Source organism: Microcaecilia unicolor, chromosome 12, assembly GCF_901765095.1.
Source record: "Microcaecilia unicolor chromosome 12, aMicUni1.1, whole genome shotgun sequence".
NCBI lineage: Eukaryota > Metazoa > Chordata > Amphibia > Gymnophiona > Siphonopidae > Microcaecilia > Microcaecilia unicolor.
In genome coordinates, this window is record NC_044042.1 from 32,887,828 (window position 1) to 32,914,051 (window position 26,224).

The 26,224-nt window shown below is 42.5% G+C and overlaps 1 protein-coding gene across 1 annotated transcript in view; it reads left to right on the forward strand.

Moving 5' to 3' along the window:
* GRIK4 (glutamate ionotropic receptor kainate type subunit 4) overlaps positions 1–26,224 on the forward strand; it is a 233,672-nt gene that overhangs the window by 190,601 nt on the left and 16,847 nt on the right. The window contains exons 10-15 of the mRNA XM_030221274.1: positions 2,568–2,675; positions 5,633–5,836; positions 8,451–8,564; positions 12,309–12,418; positions 14,216–14,389; positions 15,323–15,488. Coding sequence (XP_030077134.1) covers positions 2,568–2,675; positions 5,633–5,836; positions 8,451–8,564; positions 12,309–12,418; positions 14,216–14,389; positions 15,323–15,488 — 876 coding nt within the window. The remainder of the gene's footprint in view (positions 1–2,567; positions 2,676–5,632; positions 5,837–8,450; positions 8,565–12,308; positions 12,419–14,215; positions 14,390–15,322; positions 15,489–26,224) is intronic.

Consider the following 26,224-nt stretch of genomic DNA (forward strand, 5'->3'; position numbering starts at 1 on the left):
AGGGACAGTTGTTGGAAGATTTTGGCTGGTGGGGCTTGGGGATCCCTGCCAGCCATTATAGCTATGCTGGTACTGGGTGGACCTGGGCCCACCCAAGCCCACCCTTGGCTACACCATTGGATGGAAGTGGGAGGGAGAAAGGGGTAAGCTGTAGGTAGACCTAGTCAAAAGAGTGAAATTGAAGATTGGATAGTAAGAAAGAATTAAATGTGGAAAGAGGCAGAAAATAAACTGAAGAAAGCTGAAAGGAAAAGGAGGAGAGAAAAATGACAAATGAACATAAAATCCTAGCAACAGAGTTAAGGGAAGACAAGAAAAGTAGAAACCAGAGACTGAGACCAACAATTGAAAAAAAGTACATGGCCAGACAGCAAAGGTACAAAAAATAATTTTATTTTTAGTTTAAGATAAAGTAGTATGGTAGCTGTGTTAATTTTTTTGTTTTATATGTAGTTGTTAATTTGTAATGTAGTGAATGGAATATGTCAGTTTTTGAAATTGACGTCTTCTATCTTTATAGCAGTACAAAGGGTGCTGTCCTGCATGCCAGAGTCTGGGTTTTGGGGGTTTCGGCTGAATTTTTGTGTATGTATTTTATTAGTTTATGGTCATTCTTAGGGGTTCTTTTGTTGGACATAGGGACTGGTGTACTTTTTATATACTCGGTAGCTGGTAAAATGGGTGTGGCTACTGTAGGGACGGAGCCATAGATAGTAACCCCACCCTTGTTGACCCTGTATGAGTACCGGTACCTTTTTTCCTACAAAAAAAAACTCCGACTATCCCAGTCAGTCCAACATGAAAAAGTCTGGGAAGCATGAGACTCCCGATTCAAAAGTTTGAGCGCTGCTGACAGATCCAATGAGACTGCCAGAGCTATTCATCCACATTCCAACATTCCATAAAGTTTGCTCAAAAGAACTGCCAGCACCATTTCAGTACTGTAACCAGTCCAGAATCCACACTGATGAGGATGGAGTAAATCGGAATATTCAACATAATCCACAAGCTGAGAAAACACCAGTTTATCAGCTTCGAAAGATAAGGTACGTTAGAGACAGGACTATAGTGGGAGGCAATAGATAGATCTAAGGAAGATTTCTTTTTAAAATTTGATGAGTAAAATCCTGCTTCCAGGAATCAGGAGCTGTCCCAAAGGCCAGGCTATGATTGATAATAAGGAATACTAATGGAACAAACCCTACATGGGTCTTCTCATCCATTTGGATAGAATAGGATCCAGGGCACAGATGGTGGGCCTGGCAGAAGAAATAGCTTAGACATGTGAAGGAGGTAGAGGAGCATCCTGATGTTCTGGAGGACACCATCTGCCCCGCTGCTCTAAAATCAAGGAAGTTGTTGCATAAACCAGATATCTTGGAGCAGAAGTAATTGCCAGATTTTGTAACAGAGTGGAGGAGTGGCCTAGTGGTTAGGGTGGTGGACTTTGGTCCTGAGGAACTGGGTTTGATTCCTGGCACAGGCAGCTTCTTGTGACTCTGGGCAAGTCACTTAACCTTCCATTGCCTGCTATGAGTGGGAAAGCACAGGGTACAAATGTAACAAAAAATAAAATATATATACAAAGGAGCCAAGTTCCATACTTCAAATTTTGGGCTTTTTTTAGACAGTTTTTATGGGCCACTCACTTCTCAGAACCTCAGTTCCAATCAAGCAGTTTGCTCATTCTTATGTTTACGTTTATACAAAACTTTCTATACTGCCCTTCGTGAAAAACATCAGAGCACTTTATTTATTTATTTATTACAATCTCTTGATGTACAGCTTTAGATGTACCAGTATATCACAGTGGTTCACAAAACTAAGGGACCCTTTTACAAAGCATCGATACCCCCAACATGGGCTTCCCATACGCTAACTTGGAACTACCGCTAGCCCAGTTACCACCGGGTTATTGCGGTAGCCCTTACTGCCACCTCATTGGGTGGTGGTAAGTGCTCCCCGCTGCATGGCCATGCGGTAAGAGTTATCTTGCCACATGGCCATTTTTTAGGGGCTTTTTACCTGCTGCAGTAACCAAATTGCAGTAACTGGGCAGTAACTCCAGTTCGGCACGCGTCGGCGCCTACGCGGCTTAGTAAAAGGCCTAGTTTGTGTGTGTAATTAGGTGTCTTTTTACTAAGCTGTGGGGGAAAGGGCCCTGCAGTAGCGGTGGGGGCTGGTTTTCCTGCACGCCAAGGAAGAAAAGGAAAGCATTCCAAAGATGTAAAATACTGAGCAAAAAGAAAGGTTGTAAGCGCTTTCTTGAACTTAACCCTGGATGTTAAAATGTACAATAAACCATGATTCAGAGGAGGTGTAAATCCCGACAGGAAAATTTTTTGAAATGCACTTCTATTCCCATTGTAAAATAAGATGCACGCCTATGACCACCACATCATGTCCACACCAAACCCCCTTCAATTCTGCACATGCTGCAATTTATATACGGTTATATTCAGGCTTTTCGTAAAATTGTTACTCACACATGTATCATCATTTCACATAGGCAAATGCCACCTAACCCTTCAGTGATAAAAGATGTCTTTTACCGTTTATCTCCATAGATTGGGCATTGGCATGTTACTCATGGACTCACCATGGACAAGAGACTCTTCTCATCCAACATCTCTGACAGCCTGTTTAACACTACCCTCATCGTCACTACCATTCTGGTGAGAGATCACCCACGCTAACTTCATTTTATGCACCTGTGACTTTCTCTTTTTTTTTTTTTTTTGTCTATTGGTTCTGTGCTACATATGCAGATTTTGTCAGGATTGTCGTTACTCTGCTGAAGAGAATGTCTGACAATGGAAATTAAACTCTTGTTGATGTTTCATGTGGAAATGTAATTTGACATCTGAGGGCTTTAGAAGCCAATAAGGAAGATAGGTCTGATTGGGAAATATACAATTTTAAATGAGGCTAGGAAAGATGTTCATGTTTGAAACATTGTAAGTGAATTAAAGATGAAGGTTTGTATTCTCATAATTGTCAAAAATGCCAAACCAACGTGACTGAAACAGTCTGTGAGCAATAAGGGATTAGAAAACAAGAGACATTTGGAGGAAGTATGTTCCTTTCCATCATCCTTCATAGAGATCTGACAGTATTAAGAAACAGCAGGGAATACCTGTGCGGAAATATTAAAAGAGAGAAGCTCCCGCATTTCATGCTTCTGTTTGGAGGATCAAATCTTCCATTGAGTGTGAGGACACTGAGCCCCTCGGGGTATTTCACACCTGCAAGCTCTTCTTTATTTATGGGCAAGGCTTTTAGGGGTCCTTTTACTAAGCCACGTAAGGGTCTAAGCGCGCCCAACGTGCGCCAAAACAGAGTTACCGCCCGACTACCGCGTGGCTCTTGCGGTAATTTCATTTTTGGCACGCATCTGATACATGCATCTGGAAAATATGGGGTTTTTTTCGGGAGCGCATAGCAGACGATCACCAAGTGGCATTTGGCGCACGTAGGTCATTACCACCCGGTTACCGCATGAATCTTTACCGCTAGGTCAGTGGCTGGTGGTAAGGTCTCAGACCCAAAATGGACGCGTGGCAATTTTCATTTTGCCGCACGTCCATTTTCGGCAAAAATTTTAAGAAGGCCTTTTCCACAGGCACGCTGAAAGATGGATCGGCGTGCGCCCAAAACCCGAGCCTACACTACCACAAGCCATTTTTCAGCGCACCTTCGTAAAAGGACCTCGTACTTTGCTGAGCTATAAATGAAGGACAGGATTAACTCGCACAATGTAATGTCATGGACAGAATTTATAGCTCGCCTAACCATTAAGTTCAAGGAGGAGTTTAAAAAATACGTAGGATGTACAAGATTTAAAAAGGTACATCCTTACAAAAGCTTTCGTTTACTAACAAAAAACCTAATATATACATGGTATCTAATAATGAAACTCAAAACCTATGTAAAAGAGATGATGAATATTAGTCAATTTTAGCTAAAAATCCTTAGAGTACAATTATAGGGTCGATATTCAGCCAGCAGCGGCCAGCATTTTGCTGACCATCGTTGACACTGTGCATGAAAATTCAATACTGGGCTATGTCCAGGCTTCGGCGTTGAATTTCTGGGTTTGCGGAGCCAGTTAAAACACTGCCGGTTAACTGCAAAATTCAGCAGTTCGGGCCCTGTTTACTAAAACGCGTTAGCATTTTTAACGTGCCTACAATCAGCATGCATGCTAACTGTGTAGGTACCTATAGGGATATTGTAGGCGCATACACGGTTAACGTGCGTACATGGTTAGCGCACGTTAAAAATGCTAACGCGCCTATAATGCAGCTTAGTAAACAGGGCCCTTCATTGGCTATTGGATTAAAGGGGCCCATTTACAAAGAAGCGTTAGGCTCTATGCGCATGCAACGCACACCAAAATGAGACTACCGCCAGGCTACCATGCTTCCCTGGTGGTAATTTCAGATTTGCCGCATGCCCATGACTCCTGGATGATTTATTTCTTCATTTCCTCCCACGCGCGGCGTTTCCAACGGTAATCGGCAATTGGCATGCACTGACTGGTCACCGCGTGTGTAGCGTTTGAGCCCTTGCCACTAGATCAATTGGTGGCGTTAAGGGCTCAGGCCAGTTTTAGGCACACGCTGGTTTCAGTTTTACCTCATGCCCTTTCCCGTCCCATTAAAAAAAGCCCTTTTTGCAGACACGGTAGAAACTGGCCTGGTGTGCATCCAAAACATGCGCCTACACTGTTGCAGGCCACTTTTTGCCGTGGCTTAGTACAAGGACCCTAAAGGTAGGACTGACTTGTATGCAGTCCTATGTATGAGGTTAATCTAGCCGGTTAAGTTCTGAATATTGGCATTTAACTGGCCAAGTGCTGACTCCGCCCCCAGAACTACCCCAGAATAGCCAGTTTTTGGTTTGGTGCTAACCAGTTATTTTCAGCAACGCTAACTGGTTAAGCGTTGCTCAAAATTAGCAGTTAGCCCCGAACAGGCGACTTAACCGGCCAGGAGCCATTTCTGGCTGGTTAAATTGCGTTGACTATTGACCCCTATGTTTTTAGATGGCATCAAAATTGCATAGAATTTGAGATTTTTCTCATTTAAATGGTCCAAAGTTCTGGGCCCTTGCCAGTGAGTGGCATGTTTGTAGTAGCTGGGAGACGACACATAAGCCTTACAGGTCTAGTTAGTTAACTCTCTTGTGTTGACCTAAATTGTCTTGAAGGAACATAGACAGAAATATAATTAAATAAATATTTTGGGGCCCTGCATGCTTTTGATTGCAGAGGAGGAAGCAGCAGGTAAGAGGTGCTGCTAGCCACCCTCTGACATCTAGAAGATATTGCATAGGAGGTGGGGAGAATAGACAAGACTTCTGCAGATTATGATGGCTCTCCTTACACCTTTCTTTCTGTCAGTATCTCCTGCCCTGGGAGCCACTGAATTACCACATCTGGGAGGGCACCTCCTAAATATTTGGGCCCTAGTTTGCCTATGCCTTAATCCTGTTCTGTCTAGATGCATTGTAAGGGACCTGTGTTGCGAGATCAGCATTGGTCTAGAGACACTGAAGTTGTTAGAACATTGAGGCATCAGCTGTGATATGTAAGTGACAATGAGAATGATGGTCCTCAGTTTCTCTGCAGGAAAACCCATACTTAATGCTGAAGGGGAATCACCACAACCTGGAGGGCAATGACCGATATGAGGGTTTCTGTGTGGACATGCTCCGAGAACTGGCTGAAATCCTGCACTTTAACTATAAGATCCGTCTGGTCGCAGATGGACTCTATGGGGTCCCAGAGGCCAATGGCACTTGGACTGGTATGGTGGGAGAATTAATCACAAGGGTAAGCAAAATCATGGGCTCAAATTTCCTTGATTTCTGACATAAAAATCATCAAAATTCTAGAATCCTTATAAGGAACAGAGCGTACGACTCCCCCAAGTATCAACTTGTTAATGTTTAGCACATTCCTAGCTAGCAGTGGTGTAGCCACAGGTGGGCCTGGGTGGGCTGGGGCTCACCCACTTCGGGCTCAGGCCCACCCAACAGTAGCACATGTTTAGCGGTAGCTGGTGGGGATCCCATATATATATTAGGGATAGACTGTTGTTTGAATCGAATGTCATCTGCCAATAAGAACATGCAGTTCTGCGTGTAAATCTAGGCGAATTCTATAACTATGTGCATAGATTAATAGATTCAGTAACAGTAAAGAGGATTTCAGTAAATAATCCCACAAGTTCTTGCATCTCTGAAAAGTGAACTGAGGTTATTCTCAAAACACTTCATGAACATCCAACACACATTAATATTTTTCAACAATCTTCATAATAGTAAAGGTGTGATTTGAATAAGGTTAATACATATACATATTTTTAACAATTTTGAGTTGTGCTATTTAATAGTAAATCCCAATAAACTTATTTTGCACATTTTTCAGTCTTCTCAGTCACTGACGGGGGATAACCCATTCTTCAAAATGAGATTTCATAATGCCCCTTTCCTTCTTAAACTCCTCCTGTACTGAACATATTTGCTTCGAACACAGAAATCGCCCCATAGGCATGTTGTCCTGGAGGAATATCAGATGGAAACTTCTATAATAAAGTAAGCTATTCTATTGGTTTTCTTAAAAATGAAGGCATGATGAAATACTCCATCTCAAGTGGGGATCTGTAAATCCCCAAAAGATATAGTTTCAGTCAAATACCGCAGTGTAAACAAGTTTACATCTTGTAAGTTCGGTCATTGTAACAAGTCTACCAACATGTCTTCAGAGCTCTTCCAAACAAAACGACATTGTCTATAAAACGGATCCAAATACAAACAGCTTGCCAATAAACAGGATCATATACAAAGAAGCCCTCAAATCTGTCACATCTAGACATGCCCCTGACGGTGCAACAGTGGCACTAATATCTGAACCACAGATTTGTTGAAAAAAAAAACTTTTGTGAGAAAACAACATAAGTCCGTGTCAAAAGCAATGTCAGCAATGTTGCTTAACATGAGATTTGTCGCTCAGCCAGATTTTCCAAATGTAATTTTCTTTTAATTGAATAACTGAATCTTGAGGGATATTTGTATACAGAGAAGTAATATCTAAAGTAACTAGTAACCAAATTGACTGTATTTCTTGAGTATGGGATAACTTATGGATCTTCCCCTAGATACTAGAAGATTCAGGTATTGATCTACATAAATGGGTAAGGGGTCCAGTATACAGCAATAGTGGCAGGTATTGGCTCAAAACAGGCAGGTACTGCTCTATATTGGACCCCCTTAGCGTTAATGTGGGAGCACTTACTACCTCCTATTTAAGAGGCGCTAGGTGCTCCCGCATTAACTCGCTGTTCTCTGGTTGGCTTTCACTAATCATAATGCACTAGCTGGGTAATGCAGAAATGCCTATGACATACCTCCTCAGAAAATTATCTTTAAAAAATAAGCAACACAGGGTTTGCTGTGTGAAAACAGGCAAAATACCACATAATGCTTTCACGTGTTTTACGGTAACCTGCTCTTGCACACTAACCACTTGTGAAGGGCTTAGCACCCTTTAGTAAAAGAGCCCCTTAGTGTTCCACCCCTGAAGCAGGTTCTATAAAAGGCCTTCTACATGTCTAAAAGGCCTTTCCACACACACAAAAAAAATCTTTATAAAATACCTCCTTTGTGCAGTGGTCTTCCCTAATGTTTAAGTGGGGGCCACTTTGGAACCGAATGAACAGAAGGAGAACCACCAAATATCTTCCCACGTAAGGCCTCAACTGCTGACCAGTGTGCATCAATGACATCCATCCCACCAGCCTGCCTTCAAACATTTCATTGAGTGTATCCTCAAGAAGAGAAGTATTTCCAAATACATTCTTTTTGTATTTTGAGAAACGCCTTGTCCTTCAAGCATGTGGCTCTTCGTCCCATTCGCTTTCCCCTTTCCACTGTGAGCTTGGGTAGAGAGTCAAGAGTGTAGCAGAAAATAAGCCAGAATGATGATGAGGGCCGCCCCAGAGGTCTACATGACTGCCACTAGCCCTAGGCTTTGCACTGAAGAGCATTGTCCTATTGGTTTGTGTATTCTGTATGTCTGGGGGGGGGGGAGTCAATATATTTTTCTGACACAGTAGGGGCTTTTTTTTCTTCCTACTACTACAAAGAAAGATTGGAAGGGTGTTTATCATAGTACTGTGACTTCTCTTATTGTATTCATATCATGTTGTCTCCGCCTAAGATACATATTGAACACTCAATCTCAAAATCTTGTATTCTTCCAGCTTACCCAGAATATTATTATGTTATGGCTTTGGAGGTCTCTGACCCCAGATCACCCTAAGAAAGAGATGCATAATTTATTTATCTTCTGTTTCATCCCCTATAATCACCCCACCCTAAAACCACAAGCATTAATGGGAATGTCATTCTGTCCTCAATTCAAACCATTCTTCCTTTATTTTCAGAAAGCAGATTTAGCTGTTGCTGGCCTCACAATCACTGCAGAGAGAGAAAAGGTGATTGATTTCTCAAAGCCATTCATGACTCTGGGAATTAGCATCCTGTACAGGGTTCACATGGTGAGAAAGCTTTATTTTCTCTAACAATGGTGTTAAACTTATGCAGATTTTCATTTGATGATTAGTGATATCACTGCTAATTAGTAATAATCATCACAAATGACATGCATTCTTAATGAAATTATAAAAGGCTAACTTAATCAGGATTCTGTACTGCAAAGCTTACTCCTGAGGGAAATTCTACACAAAACAATTCAAATTCTGTTAAAAATTTTTGAAAATACCGCAAATGTTTGCATACTTATTTGTCATTGCTGTGCAGAATTCCGTCATCATAAGGCTTGACTCCCCCTGCCCTTTCCATTCTCAGACTCAACCCTTCCCAGCAATATCCCTCTCTCTCCTACAGCAGGCTCAACCCAAAGCTTTCTCTGCTTCTTATCTAGGGTGAACACCTTCCAGCTTTCTTTCTCTGCCCCCTAGTTTAGTGCTTACCAATCTTTTTGTGGTTGTGACTCCATGATTGTGGCCAAAAGAAACTGTGTGACTCACTGAGGTGCAGAATAACGATGCAGCTATGGAGATTTCACCTAGGTTGTGACCCCCAGAGGCAACGTTTGTGACCCCATTTGGAGTCCCAATCCCCAGTGTGGGAAGCTCTCCCTAGTTCTTTCTCTCCTTTTCCTGTACCCCCTCTCCAGCTTTCTCTCTGTGCCCACTAGTTCTCTTTCTCTCTGCCCTCCTCTTTCTCCACCCTTCAGCCCTCTCCCCTCTTCCCCTTATTTTCTCTCCCTAACTCCCAGCAAGACCTCCAGTTCTGTCTCTCCAAGGTCTCTCCATCCATAGGGCACATACAGGGGTGTGCTGGTAAATTTTTAACAACAGGCTCTTTCTCCGGACGTAGCCAGCTCTGCAGTTGGAAGGGCCAGGGGTGGCCGGGGGGAGCAACACTTGCCTCTCTCCTCCCTCCCTTCGTGTGGGCACGCTAGGCATACCTTTGCTGGCAGCCAATAAATGGACTGCCACCACTCCCAACGTCTTGCTCTGAGCAGCATGCTGAAACTTCTCACACATGCTGGAGAAGTCCCAGCCTGCTGCTCAGAGCTGGAAACAAAGAGCGGGGAGCAGCAGCAGTCTATTTACTTGACTGGCAGGGCTCAGCATCCCCACCAGCAAAGTAAAAGAGAATTCAGCAGGGGGCCCAAGCCCACATTTTGGGAGCCAGTTGTTAAAGTAGCCATGGAGGGCCCTACTTTAACAACCGGCTCCCAAAATTCTTAAAAACTTAACAACCGGCTCTTGCGAGCCTGTGAGAGCCGGCTCCAGCACACCACTGGGCACATACCACCAGCACTCATTCTCTACCCCCCTCCCCCCCCCCGGGGCACACCTCCCATTTCTCCTTTCCCCCCACAGGCATACACCCTCAGCTCCCTTCCCTCTGCCCTCACTTGTGTTACACACCCCCAGCTTGCTGTAAGGAATCCTGCATGGCTCAGTGAGCAGTTGAGGAGGGAATGCCTGATAAGCAGCTGTTTGCCTCCTCCTCGTGCCCTGTGATTGGTGCAGGGTGTGGGAGAGGGAAAGAGGGGATCTATGTGAGCTGCCAGGTCTGCTATTTCTGTCTCATGATTCCTGTGCAGAATTCTGCAAGACAAGCATAGGATCCAGCTCTGTGTGCTTGAGCACCCCCAATATTGGAGCAAATGCATTCACTTTGTCCAAGTATGGGTAGTGTGTGATGGGCTCAGCACCCCCAGTCATTGTGAAAAGTTGACTCCTTTGACGACAAGTGCACAAGTGGAGAATTCTTAGGAAATCTGGAATTGTTGTAGAGTATGACCTTACATTGAACTAAGAAAGAGATGCTATAATACTCAAGCTTTTTAACTACACAGGTCCCGTCCTTTCTTTAGATATCATAAGTAGAGAGGTGTGGTAGCCGTGTTAGTCCACTCTTAAAGGTTATCAATAGAACTCAAACAAAATAAAACATGGAAAAGAAAATAAGATGATACCTTTTTTATTAGACATAACTTAATACATTTCTTGATTAGCTTTCAAAGGTTGCCCTTCTTCGTCAGATCGGAAATAAAGTGAAACAATGGATGTTTCACTTATATATACTATCAGCTACCACATTTGCTTATTTCCAATCTGACGAAGAAGGGCAACCTTCAAAAGCTAATCAAGAAATGTATTAAGTTATGCCCAATAAAAAGGGTATCATCTTATTTTCTTTTCCATGTTTTATTTTGTTTGATTTCTATTGATAACTTTTTAGATATCATGTAAGGAAAGTATTATGTCCTACCTACAATTTTTTTGTTGAACCTTTAGAAGGCATCACTCTCAACAAAGATTTTCAATTTCATGCTGTACACACTGCACTCATCAAAATTCTACAGTACTTATATCTCTTCCATAGTGTTGTCAGGATTCACATTCAGCCCTTGAGAGGAGTATGACCTGGAGATTGCAGTACTGACTTGGACCCAGATGCACTAACTCCACAGAAAGAGCCCTTCCCTTACCGATCCCTTAGCGAATCGGTAAAAAACGGGCATGCATGAAGGAAATCACATGCAAATGAGCTGCTCGCTGTTAGTTCATTTGCACTCGATTTCCTTCCTAAGGAGGGGAAGCCAGTCATCCAGCTGAGCATGTGCAGAGCAGCCAAGCGTTATGCTGGCTGCTCTGCGCATGCAAAAGACGGCTTCATGCACGCAGACAAGCTGCGTGTATAATAGCCATCAATAAATTGCCGGGCATTTTGTGCAGCAGAGGGAGAGAGCAGGACGCACGTCCCGATCCCTGATTCTCTCCGGCGGTGGTCATTTCGGTTCGGGCACCTTAGTCGTAAGAAAAACACGTCCAAGAGAAGGACGCCCATCACAAAATCTGAAGAAAAAAAATGTCCAAGTGTTCATCAGGGACATCCTTTTTTTTTGAGTGAAGGATGTCCAAGTGTTAGGCACTTGAAAGGACGTCCCTGACAAGCACTTGGCCGGTTTTTTTCTTCCGATTTTTGCGATGGGCGTCCTCCTCTGCATGGGTCCCGCTCATAGCAGCCCCAACGAGAGGTGCAGACCTCCCGTTAGGTTTTCCACGGTGCATGGGGTCGGAAACAGTAGTGCATCGCATCGCATTCACATTATAATAGTAATTAGCTCATTTGCATTCCATTTTCGTTAGCTGCTACCGTGACAGGAAAATGGCTCGAACCCTTTTGTGCATGTCCCGGTTTACTACTTGCGCGCTAAACTGGCTAGAGCCAGTTTAAAAACCACGTTGCTGGCTCGTTAAGTTTAGTGCATCTGGCCCTTAGTTAGAGCAAATCTTTTCTACCCCTCTCCTGGGCATAGAGGAGGAAGGGCATTAAACCCAGGACCTTACACACCCAGAGTGAGAATCATGCCCCCAGACCAACAAGCCACTTTGCAGTGGTATAAGTTTTATGGCACCTCATGCATCAGCCCTGATTGAATCCTGAGCCACGCCTGTGCTGCTCTATCCTCCCTCCCTCCTCTTATTCCCTGTGTTGCTGTAGTGCAGTTGCACAAGTACCTGTTGTATTACTATTCTTAAAGTGTTATTTCCTAAGAGCCCGTGTCTTTTCACAGATGGCTGATCCTCCACAGATGGCTTTCCATTTTAAATTGATGACTCTTGTATTCTTTAGCCATAGGGATTCATTATGCTAGGTTGTAAGGGTGCCTTTATGACTATTGCTGCTGTTGATTCCTACTGATAGTGCTCGGTTAGAAGGAACACTGTGACCTTGTCTTTTTTTCTGAATTTTAGGGGCGTAAACCTGGCTATTTCTCATTCCTGGACCCCTTTTCTCCTGGTGTCTGGCTCTTCATGCTTCTTGCCTACCTGGCTGTCAGCTGTGTTCTCTTCCTGGTCGCTCGGTATTCTACCTCCTCTTTTCCTTTTCTTACATCGCCACCTAATGTAGAGATGGGGTTCTGCATAGGAGATGATACCATCCAGACAGAGCTGAAGAAACACACTGTCACGGGACAGCAGCGTACCTGGGTTCACCTCATTTCCTCACCTTCATGCATTCCTGTGCATGCCTACACGGAGGAGTCATGTGACTGTTTTAAAACTGTTCTCATTTTCATTTGCATTTAAAGTGCAGTATCAATTAACTGCAAAAATATTTAAACAGGAACTTATAAAGAACAGAATCCTATTGTTTTGTAGTGAGCGCTAACAGACATGGGCTTTTGTGGCCTTGAAAAAAACAAATCTTAATTAGCTGGTATAATTTCAGGGTAGTGTTTATAAGGAAAGTTGCTCTGGACCTGGGTTCATGGATAAAGCTATTAGCTATTCCCTACCAGCTGTCACTGATGCTTGTCCTAACTAGACCCCTGGTTTTAGCTGTCTACTACAAACTACAGGGCTTTTGGCGTCTGGAACAAATTAATGCTTTTCCCAGTTCCAGGTGTTGCTGTTGATGTACGATTTGAGTGACTAGACACTATCACATTATAATGCACTACCAGGGGAGTCTCAAGTAATCAGAAAGAGTATTATATTACCATATTTTTGAATGCTTGTTACAGAGATACGTGGGGCATCATTAGCCAAAATCTGGAATCGCAGCTGTACTAATATACACTCATATTAGTATTTAGTCAGCATGTTTTGCCACATGTCCAAGAGATATTAATTTAGCATCCTGACAATGGGTCCATTCTCTCATCCTTTAATTTGTTTTTAAATCACTTTAATTTGTTATTGTATTTTCATTTAAAAGGTACAGTGTACGCAGAGTATCAATAGAAATCAAACAAAATAAAACATGGAAAAGAAAATAAGATGATACCTTTTTTATTGGACATAACTTAATACATTTCTTGATTAGCTTTCGAAGGTTGCCCTTCTTCGTCAGATCGGAAATAAGCAAATGTCCTAGCTGACAGTGTATATAAGTGAAAACATTCAAGCATTACTATGACAGTAAAATAGATACCATTGGAGATTCTACATGGAATGTTGCTACTACTGGAGATTCTACATGGAATGTTGCTATTCCACTAGCAACATTCCATGTAGAAGGCTGCGCAGGCTTCTGTTGTACGTGCAGAACGTCAGACTCACAGAAGCAGAAGCCTGCGCGGCCACATTGGTGATCTACAAGGGCCGACTTCTACATGGAATGTTGCTAGTGGAATAGCAACATTCCATGTAGAATCTATAGAAATCAAACAAAATAAAACATGGAAAAGAAAATAAGATGATACCTTTTTTATTGGACATAACTTAATACATTTCTTGATTAGTTTTCGAAGGTTGCCCTTCTTCGTCAGATCGGAAATAAGCAAATGTGCTAGCTGACAGTGTATATAAGTGAAAACATTCAAGCATTACTATGACAGTCTGACAGGGTGGGAGGAGGGGGGTGGGTAGGAAGTATGCATGGGGACATCAAAGCATATCATTGATATTCTAAGAAGGATGGGTGTGGATAGGTGAGGGATGGGGTGATCAACAGAGAAATACAGCTTTATGGTTTATAATGGGCTAGGAACCCCAGATCCTTGTTAAGTCCTTTCTGTTGGGTGTTAAAATATTCAATCATTCTGACTTCAAAGGTCTTACGTTCTTGTATGGTTTTAAAGTTACGCAGAGTATAAGAAAGCAATAACCCTTCATTTTATTGTAAATCTAACATATGGTTTACTTTCGGTCTTCAGGTTGACACCCTATGAGTGGTTCAGCCCCCATCCTTGCTCCAAGGGTGGATGTAACCTACTGGTCAATCAGTATTCCCTTGGGAACAGCCTCTGGTTTCCGGTTGGAGGATTCATGCAGCAGGGCTCCACCATTGCTCCCAGAGCACTGTCCACACGTTGTGTCAGTGGTGTGTGGTAAGAAAATATTCCTACTAAATTCCTTCCTTCTTCTCTCTACTTCTTCCCCTAATTAATCTCTGCACAACAATAATTGTACCTGACATCCAGGATTAACTGTGTGTAACAAAACTATGTAAGCCACTTTGAGCCTGCAAATAGGTGGGATAAGGTGGGATACAAATGCAATAAATAAAAAAATAAAATGTAACAGCACCTGTAGTCAAATGTTGTCATATCAGGAAGAGAGCAGTTCTGGATAAATAATGATGCAGGAACAGTGCTGCTGAGAGACAGAGCCGGGCCTGGGGCAAGGCTGCTGCCGCCGCCCCCCCCCCCCCTCGGAACACAATTGCTGGGCCCCCCTTGGAGACCAGGGAGGAGCAAACACACTGACAGCCTCCGCCCCCTACATCAGTGCATCTGCTTCGCCCCGGCACCACGGTCTGTGTCTCACCTGCGCCAGTGTGCTGGGACCAGTTCCTGATAGGAGCAGGAGAGAGACAGACCCTGGGGCCCAGGAATTTTGCCCCCCCCCCCACCTCGACAGCCCTGCGCAGAAAGAAGGCAGGGTAGCACTTCCAGAGGAACTTAGTTTCGTATCAGGTATTGCAATTGAAGTCCATTGCTTCATGCACTGCAGCTGTTTTTATTCTTCCTGCTCAGTTCTATATTCATTAGCTTTGCTGCTGTATTTGGGATCCTGTGCACAGAAGGGCTCAGTACCACCGTGGTGTTGGGCATGCTTTGTGAGTGCCTTTGTACATAGAAGGCTCAGTATCTCGTGTGGAAGTAGCTGCGTTCTCATGAAGTTTCTCTGTGAGCTCTTGAGCGGGCAGACGATACTGAAGAAAGGGGATGCGTTCACAGCTCAGTACTGCATGGGGATGTTGTTCTAAAGGCGAGACCATACAGTGGAATTCTTTAAGTTCACCTGTCTCTTTCATACAGGTGGGCATTCACCCTGATCATCATCTCTTCCTACACAGCCAACTTGGCAGCATTTCTCACAGTACAGAGGATGGATGTGCCAATAGAGTCGGTGGATGACCTGGCTGACCAGACAGCTATTGAGTATGGTACAATCCATGGAGGTTCGAGCATGACTTTCTTCCAAGTAAATCCTCATTTCGGAGATATTTGGGAGTGGGGTATTTGTTCTGTTGTAAACAATATTCCATTTGGAAATAACCATTGCCCAGTATTTCTATACCAACCCTATCTGTTTCAGGTACGTCATAGGCTCCTCACGTGTGGTAAGCATACATGTGTCAAATATAATGTACATAGGTTTACTAGACATGGGAGCCTGTTCTATGAAGGAACCTAGGTACCATTATAGAACACTAGCGTAATCCAGTATCAGTGCACCTAACATCTAGGCACCCACACTTCTGCCACCCATAGAGCTGATGTAAGTACGAACACCTTAGTGTGGCATTGGACATGCATAACTTCCAGCATTCTATAAGTTACATGCATGAGTGGGAGCCCTACCTATGTTCTGCTCATGCTGTGCCACTGTGTATGTCCCCCTCCCCCTTTTTGTAGATATGCAGTGTGCAAGTTAAGTGGGTATTTGCAAAATAGCACATATAATTTTTGCATTTACACATGTACGTATGCACCTACACATGTATATGCCATTATACTAAACATTAACTAATCTGGCTTTCCACTTGTATAATGTCACACTGCAATCACATATTCTAGCAAGGGTACTATTGAAGAGCCTAGTAAATTTCTTATTGGAATGAGGAAAAGACCTCAGACACTCACCTTATTACTATTCAAAGCTTGCAGTATTTTAACCACATTATACGTGTTGAGTTCCTTCATCGCTGGTCTGAAACCCCCAATCTCTCTTTCTTTATTTTATTTATTTATCTTTATATCTACTTTTTATGTCCAACTTCATTAATTTTGAAAATAGCCACCTTAGGCATACTCTTATACTAAAGGGCTGGAAATGAATGACTTAACTGGCATATGCAACTTCAGATCGCTCCTGTTTCGCTGCAGCTTTTTAAAGAGCTTCTCTTGAGCAACTTCCAATCAGTCCTGAAATAAAAAGGCTCAGTTACTAAAATATAATGCTGTGGATGAGCATGCTATATAATTGTGACACAAGCCTATAACTTTCTCTACACCAGCTACAGATGCTGAACTGCAGTTGCCAAAACTTAAGGAGTACACTGAATTACATTCTCTAAGCTAGAAAACAATTATAGGAAGGGTTTCCAACCTAATTGTACATTATGCCCTTTAGGAATAACTGATTGGAGTTTATATATCCAGCGCCGTTCCTGTTGTAGTAATCTTTTACCCCTATTCCCACCTCTTAAATCCTCAATATGATTGATGATCCAGCATCTAAGCTCCTTGAAACAAAGTGGAATTTCTAAACAATGAGACACCATGGGAGCTTCCAGTCTAGAATATTGCAAACATGATCTGTGTTCATTAATGCATATATGAAAAGGATGTTCCGTTTTCCCTAGATATAATTTGTCACATGGACAACGTATAGCATATACAACGTAAGTTCTCTTGCAATTAGTATGTCTTTTCAATATACATTTTTTCGAATTTACCGGGTTCACAGATTCTGTTATTTCTTCCGTTATCAATCTTAAGTAGAGGAGTGTGGTAGCCGTGTTAGTCCACTCTTAAGGTTATCAATAGAAATCAAACAAAATAAAACATGGAAAAGAAAATAAGATGATACCTTTTTTATTGGACATAACTTAATACATTTCTTGATTAGCTTTCGAAGGTTGCCCTTCTTCGTCAGATCGGAAATAAGCAAATGTGCTAGCTGACAGTGTATATAAGTGAAAACATTCAAGCATTGCTATGACAGTCTGACAGGGTGGGAGGATGGGGGTGGGTAGGAAGTATGCATGGGGACATCAAAGTATATCTTTGGTATTCTAACAGGGTGGGTGTGGACAGGTGAGGGGAGGGTGATCAACAGAGACATACAGCTTTATGGTTTATAATGGGCTAGGAACCCCAGGTCCTTGTTAAGTCCTTTCTGTTGGGTGTTAAAATATTCAATCATTCTGACTTCAAAGGTCTTACGTTCTTGTATGGTTTTAAAGTTACCTTTGAGGATTCTCACTGTGAAGTCACTGGTGCAGTGTCCTGGTCTTGTAAAATGTTGCCCAACAGGCGTGGGAACCCTGCTGGCACCAGCATTGTTTATATGATGTCTATGTAAATTGAATCTTGTCTTAAGCATCTGGCCTGTTTCTCCAATATAGCATCCTTCATTACATTTTTTACACTGAATGATATATACCACATTGGAAGATGAGCAAGTGAAAGATCCCTTTATGTTGAATGTCTTTCCTTTGTGGATGACTTTGGGGTCCTGTGAAATATTTTGGCATAGTTTGCAACTGGATAAATTACAGGGAAGTGTGCCCTTCTGTTCCTTTTCAGTCTGTGAAGGAAGTTTACTTCTGATTAGCTTGTGTTTTAAATTGGGTGGCTGTCGGAAGGCCAGTACTGGTGGGGATGAATTACTGAAAGAGATATTCCCATCCCCACCAGTACTGGCCTTCCGACAGCCACCCAATTTAAAACACAAGCTAATCAGAAGTAAACTTCCTTCACAGACTGAAAAGGAACAGAAGGGCACACTTCCCTGTAATTTATCCAGTTGCAAACTATGCCAAAATATTTCACAGGACCCCAAAGTCATCCACAAAGGAAAGACATTCACATAAAGGGATCTTTCACTTGCTCATCTTCCAATGTGGTATATATCATTCAGTGTAAAAAATGTAATGAAGGATGCTATATTGGAGAAACAGGCCAGATGCTTAAGACAAGATTCAATTTACATAGACATCATATAAACAATGCTGGTGCCAGCAGGGTTCCCACGCCTGTTGGACAACATTTTACAAGACCAGGACACTGCACCAGTGACTTCACAGTGAGAATCCTCAAAGGTAACTTTAAAACCATACAAGAACGTAAGACCTTTGAAGTCAGAATGATTGAATATTTTAACACCCAACAGAAAGGACTTAACAAGGACCTGGGGTTCCTAGCCCATTATAAACCATAAAGCTGTATGTCTCTGTTGATCACCCTCCCCTCACCTGTCCACACCCACCCTGTTAGAATACCAAAGATATACTTTGATGTCCCCATGCATACTTCCTACCCACCCCCATCCTCCCACCCTGTCAGACTGTCATAGCAATGCTTGAATGTTTTTCACTTATATACACTGTCAGCTAGCACATTTGCTTATTTCCGATCTGACGAAGAAGGGCAACCTTCGAAAGCTAATCAAGAAATGTATTAAGTTATGTCCAATAAAAAAGGTATCATCTTATTTTCTTTTCCATGTTTTATTTTGTTTGATTTCTATTGATTCCGTTATCAAGCAAGTTTTACAATTGCCACATCTATAATAACCAGTCCTAACCGTAGAATTAGTGTTAATGGAAGTATTCAATGGTTGTTGTAAATATTCCTTTATTCATGGAGAATGCCCGTCGCAGTAGTTGATCTTGAAACCCAGGATGCGCTTGAATAATTCTCCAATGTTTACGTATAATTTGAGCAGCAATAGCAGTGCCTGCTGAAAACCATAACATACATGGTGAAATATTCAATTCATTCCCTTGTGGAGCTTTAGGAAGAAGTAGCAGCTCTCTATGTTTATATTTAGCTCTTTTGTAAGATTTTTTCAAAACATTTTTTTGGATATCCTCTTTTTTTCTAATTTAGTAGTCAAGTTCTTAGCTTCTTTCTTGACATCAGTTGTCTCTGTACAAATTCGCTGATATCAGAGGAACTGTGGAAATGGCATTCTTTTCTTCAAGGATAAAGAATGACTGCTGGTATACGCTAGCAATGAATTACGATCAATAGGCTTCATATTCTTATCCATTTGCCTCACATTCACATCCAAAAAATTGACTTGCGTCATGGATGAATTCATAGTAAATTTAATGTTCGAATCTCTAGTATTCAACCGCTCGAAAAAAATCTAACAATTATTTGAAATATTTGAAAGGTATTAATCCGCAAACGAACCTTTTCCGGAGATGCGAAGGCGGTAGAACGAGAGGACATGAAATGAGATTGAAGGGGGGCAGACTCAAGAAAAATGTCAGGAAGTATTTTTTTCACGGAGAGAGTAGTGGATGCTTGGAATGCCCTCCCGCGGGAGGTGGTGGAAATGAAAACGGTAATGGAATTCAAACATGCGTGGGATAAACATAAAGGAATCCTGTTCAGAAGGAATGGATCCTAAGGAGCTTAGCCGAGATTGGGTGGCAGAGCCGGTGGCGGGAGGTGGGGATGGTGCTGGGCAGACTTATACGGTCTGTGCCCTGAAAAGGATAGGTACAAATCAAGGTAAGGTATACACAAAAAGTAGCACATGTGAGTTTATCTTGTTGAGCAGACTGGATGGACCGTGCAGGTCTTTTTCTGCCGTCATCTACTATGTTACTATGTAATTGCTCTTTTGTTCCTTTCCACAGACAAAAAAAAACACCATCCATATATTTTATGTTTAAACTGTTTTATTAACAATTCTCACAATACAAAGTAATGTAGAATATGCATATAACATTGTATGAAGTACAAAACAGCATTTTTACAACATATTCAACTTCGCCAAACACTTTTCATCCCCATTTTTTCCCCCTTCCCCCTCCCCTCTTGACAATTCCTTGGCCCATGCTAACAATAGGTTTTGAGTGACTCTTGCTCCTAATATCATACTCTTGAATACTTCATTAGGTAAAATAGTGCTTATCACAAAATATCAGTAACTAAACATCAAAGCTCTAGATCACTGCCAAGCTTAGCCATTTACGTCTCACTCAACCCCTCCAACCCCCCACCCAATACCTCCCCCCCTTGCAAGCAGAATTCCACTTTAGATTAAATTAACTACTCCAGGCTATCCGTACTCTCTATTATTCTACTATTTATCAGGCATTAACAAGCAGACTACGTCCCCTTGGACTAAGCATTTGCAGGTATGGTTCCCAAATCTGCAGAAATCGCACTCTACGTTTAGGCGATCGTTTTGAATCCCTAGCCTCCCAAGAGGCCAGGAGATGCACCTGATTGCGCCAATGCCAGTAAGCTGGCCCTTCCGATGAGACCCAGTATTGCATAATGCATTTTCGCGCTACCAAGCTCAGCTTTCTGCATAGCATTATAGCGGGGGCTCCCAATGGGGCAAACGCTCTTGGTTGATCCAACAGAAACTGCCGCTCCGTTCCTTGAACTCTGTTCCCCAATCGAATCAAAAACCCTCTTACCCTCTGCCAAAACATGCGCACCTTGGGGCATTGCCACAATGCATGATATAACGAGCTGGGACCCCCTCCGCATTTAGAGCATCCCGAGTTGTCCGGCCCCAACATATGAGCCAGTTGTGTTCTAGACATATACCCCCGTAAGACCACTCTATAACCACACTCCCTCAGCCTCTCATCTGTTACCAACGCCCGTATGCCCTTCAAGGTAGCTGACACATCCCATGTTGCCAGGGAGATCCCCATATCTTGTTCCCATTTTCGCTTAAGATCAACGTATTGCCTCTGAGGCCTACGCCTAGCCAGTGCCCCATACAGTGCTGATACAGACTGTTTCTCTATCTGCAACTCCTCAATGAAAACCCTTAGCAGCTCTCCCATCCGCCCTCTCAGGGATATTTGGCTCAAGGACTTCACATAGTGCCGGACCTGTGCATAGGCAAATCTATTACCCCAAGCTGATCCCACTTTATCTTGAAGAGCGTCAAATGTTATCATTTCCCCATTGTCCAACAATAGGTGTTCCAATCTTGTGATGCCCAGCCCTTGCCACCTGCCAAATGTCGGGTTATCTATCCCTGCCTCAAAAACAGGATTCCATCCATATATTTTAACCATTTGTAAATCTGATGTGACCAAGGTCCATTGCGTTCCCATTGTCAATATACCAGACAGCAACAGTCTGAACCAGTTCGATGTGCTGCACTCCTTCACCTGGCACACTTTCTTTGATTTCACTGCCAGAGTTTGTTTGTGACCCCTGAGGCAGGTGGCCATGTCGGGTCCATGTTTTCTGGTGCTTTCAATAAACATAGTAACATAGTAGATAATGGCAGATAAAGACCTGTACAGTCCATCCAGTCTGCCTAACAAGATAAACTCATTACACATGGTATGTGATACTTCATATGTATGCCTGACCTTTATTTGTCCTTGCCATTTTCAGGGCACTGACTGTAGAAGTCTGCCCAGCACTGGCTTTGCTTCCCAATTACCAGTGTTGCCACCCAATCTCCGCTAAGCTTCTAAGGATCCATTCCTTTGTGTTTATCCTGTGTATTTTTGAATTTCGTTACCATTTTCATCTCCACCACCTCCCGCAGGAGGGCATTCCAAGTATCTACCACCCCTCTCCGTGAAAAAATACTTCCTGACATTATTCTTGAGTCTGCCCCTCCCCCTTCAACCTCAATTCCTGTCCTCTAGTTCCATCGCCTTCCCTTCTCTGGAAAAGGTTTGTTTGTGGATTAATACCTTTCAAATATTTGAACATCTGTATCATATCACCCTTGTTTCTCCTTTCTTCTAGTGTATACATGTTCAGGTCAGCAAGTCTCTCCTCGTATGTCTTGTAACACAAATCCCATACCATTTTTGGAGCTTTTCTTTGCACCGCTTCAAGTCTTTTTACATCCTTAGCAAGATACGGCCTCCAAAACTGAACACAACACTCCAGTAAAGAACTTTGAAATTCATCTCCCTGGTTGGTCGTCATTTGCGTCATCCAGTACTACTTCTTGGTTCCTGCTGGACTTATGTATAGGCTTCTTTCTGTTTGTATGCTTTACCATGTTCAATATTTATCATAATATTTCCACTTGATGTAGCACAAATCATCATGATACATATTTAAATTGTGTCCAATATATTTTTCTAGATACACTTTTGGGATTTAGCATAACTTCTGTGGATTATTCCTTTTTGCTTATGGACTTTTGATTAGCATCTCGTTGTGCAGGAATCCATTTGCAACGTTGATCTAGGACTGTATGTACATGAGGGCCTCCAAATCTGGTGTCACACTAAGCCCAAAAATGTCTTAAGCCAGACTTCTGGGTGACCATGTATTTACCTCTGTAAAAAGCCTCTTTGAAAATAGTTTCACCTCAACACCCCCCCCCCCCCCCCCAATGCAGATAAAGGGGAGAATTCTATAAACAGTGCTCAAAATTCGGCATTAAACGAGATTCTATAAAGGGCATACACGTTTTATAGAATCCCGCCTAGCTCCAATTCTCGTGCCTAACTTTAGGCATTAGAGTTGCACTTGCTGAAACCTGGTGTAAATGCTTGCGTCCAAGTTAGGCATGATTACCCAGTATTCTGTAGCTACGCTTGTAACATTATGGAATGCCCATGGCACGCCCATGCCCCTCCTATGGCCACACCCCCTTTTTGAGATATGCACTATGGAAGTTAGGTGCCCTGCCTTATAGAAAAGCACACAGCCAGATGAGTGTGCAAATTTTAATGAGGGCCAATTAACATCAATAATTGGTCGTTAGCACCCAATTATTAATTGTTAAGAGCTAGTTATTCAATTAATTTGTGTGCCCATCTCAGTAGTGTGCCCAAATTTGAGTGTCATATATAGAATCTGGGAGATAGTGCATATGTTGTTTTAAGCGCATATACTTTTGCCTATATGAAAAAAGGGGTAGTTGGGTTGGAAGAGGAAGATTATAGACAATGAGCTCATGTTGAAATCACCGTGCATAATTTTTGACACATAGTTTGCACCCATGTGAATGCTGGTGCAAAATACCTGCAGTGTGCAAACTGGTCTAGATTTCAAAGGAAAACACCACAGGGTATTTCCTTTTGAAAAGGAGCTTACAAGTCTGTGGTTTGACTTCCGGACAACTTTTATAGACTGAAAGTGTGCCTGAATTGTCGTTTTACATTTTCACATATATGTCTGTCAACAGTGAACTCTTGTTATTAAGTGCTAATTGTATACAATCAACTTCTCTATGAGGAATGGCTAAATCAGTTAGGACTCTTCAGCTTGAAGATGAGACAGCTGAAGGGAGGTATGATAGAGGTCCTACAAAAGACAATGGAGTGGGTAGATGTGAATTGCTTGTTTACCGTTTCCAAAAATACTAGGACTAGGGGGGTATGCAATGGAGCTGCTAAGTTGTAAATTTAAAACAAACCAGAGAAATTATTCCTTCACTCAACATGTAATTAAACTGTGGAATTTGGTGCCAGAGAATGTGGTAAAAGCAGTTAGCTTAGTGGGGTTTAAAAAAGGTTTGGATAATTTCCTAAAAGAAAAGACCATAAGCCATTATTAAGATGGACTTGGGGAAAATCCACAGCTTATTTCTAGGATAAGCAGCATAACATTGTTTTACTGTTCTGGGATCTTGCCGGATACTTGTGAACTGGCTTGATGGACCCTCTGTCTGTCCCAGTATGGCAACGCTTATGTTCCTATGAGGTACATAGAAGTGTCAATAAAAGGAGTCTTCCCTGGGGCTAACATAGGAGGTCCAGCTGTCGGTTAGCTGGCCATGTCTGAGCATGTCACAAAAGTGATACACTCACCCCCTAATTCTATAACGTTATGTGCACTTTTACACGCTTGGGAATAGATTCTATATATCATGCCTACAAAATTGATGCCGAGAAAAAATACACCTAGTCATCATATTCTATAAAGTATGCCAAGCACCCGTCCACGCAATTAAATTTAGTCACGGGCAGTTACACCATTCTATAACAACATGCATAGATTTTAGAAATGCCCACATCCCCTCTTCAACTATGCGACAGAATTTACAAGCATCACATTACAGAATACGCCTAGCAAGTTGTGCGCATAAATTCTAATTAATGCCTATTAGTATCAGTAATTTTTTGTTAAGTAGCAATTATCCATGCTGATTGGCTTGTTAAGTAATTAAATTGTGCATGCAAATCCAGAACATAACTGGATTTGTGTGCGCAATTTTGATCACACTGTGTAGAATCTGGGGATTAGCATCCAAAATTGTATGCATAGATTATAGAATACTGCCAGTTATGTACATCTGTTAATTGGTAAATTAGGTACTAATTGGCGCTAACAACAAATAATCCATGAAAATGTAGTTAATTGGTACTAATTGGAACTAATCTGCATTTATGCACATAACTGCACTTAGTGGCTATTCTAGAAACTAAGCATATAACTTCAAGGGGGTGTGCAAGTAGTAGGAACATAGGTGGGTCGGGGCATTCCTAGTACTTACATGCTAAGATTCTAGAATACTGTCAGTTATGCATGTGGGCGGGGCAAAGGCAAGTCAAGTGGGTGCCTGGTACTTACATGCTAAAATTCTAAAATATTGTCAGTTACATATGTGGGAGGGGCATAAGCGGGTCAAGGGCGTTCCTAGTACTTACATGCTAAGATTCTAGAATACTGTCAGTTACGCATGTGGGAGGGACAAAGGCAGGTCAAGTGGGTGCCTGGTACTTACATGCTAAGATTCTAAAATATTGTCAGTTACATATGTGGGAGGGGCATAGGCGGGTCAAGGGCGTTCCTAGTACTTACATGCTAAGATTCTAGAATACTGTCAGTTACGCATGTGGGAGGGGCAAAGGCAGGTCAAGTGGGTGCCTGGTACTTACATGCTAAGATTCTAAAATATTGTCAGTTACATATGTGGGAGGGGCATAAGCGGGTCAAGGGCGTTCCTAGTACTTACATGCTAAGATTCTAGAATACTGTCAGTTACGCATGTGGGAGGGGCAAAGGCAGGTCAAGTGGGTGGCTGGTACTTACATGCTAAGGTTCTAAACCACTGTCAGTTTCACATGCAACTGCAATATTTAGTCGTGGACATTTAAACCAGCCATTGACATGGTGTAAGTAGCCGTGCCTAAATGTTGGAACGTAAATGTTGACTTATGCTAGTATTCTATTATGGCAATTACACACATAATTGCCAATAAAAAATTTGCGCTTAGTGTGCAGCACTCCAGCAGCACCTAAATTTCAGTGACCTTTTCAGAATTACCCCCTCAATCTAGACCTTCAAAGCTTCAAGCCATGAAAGGGTGAACAAGGATAGTTCACCAAGAAGAGAGTTGAAGACACAGTTCTCCTCCCAGCCTCATGGCAGGCAGTTCCGTTAGCCAGGAAGGGAAGAGAATCAACACTAAAGCAGACATTAGTGCTAAGCCACACTGTAGGCATCCACAGGGAATAGTTGGAGCCTGAGAGGAAGAGGGGGAAGAAAGTCCCAAAGGCTAAACAATTTCTGTTCTGGAGAAAAGGTGCTTCCATAGGGTGTATTGACTTTTTTTTACTGTTGTGATTGTGGAACCTATACTGGAAGACTTTCATTGTCCTAACAACCTGGTCCCAGACACAGCCATCCACCGAAACATGGACCACGCCTAGTCTTTGAATAAAGTTGCTTCCTCCGTATCCTGGCTCCGCCTTGTTTCATTTGTGGCCCTCTACACTGTTATTGCTCCTGGTGGAACCCCTGCCAATCAGGTTTTCAGGATATCTATAATGGATGTTCATGAGATTGATTTCCATTCACTGCCTCCACTGCATGCAGATATCTCTTATGCATATTCAGTGTGGATATCCAGAAAACCTGTCTGGCTGGGGTTCCACCAGGACGGGTTTGAGAACCACTGCATTAGAAACGCTACCTGTTAGTGGTAATTTGTAGAGGATGGACCCAACTAGCATTGAATTTCAGTGTTAGCCCATTAAGTTCAGACAGTCCCATCTAAGCATCCTAAATTTAGCTGGCTAGAC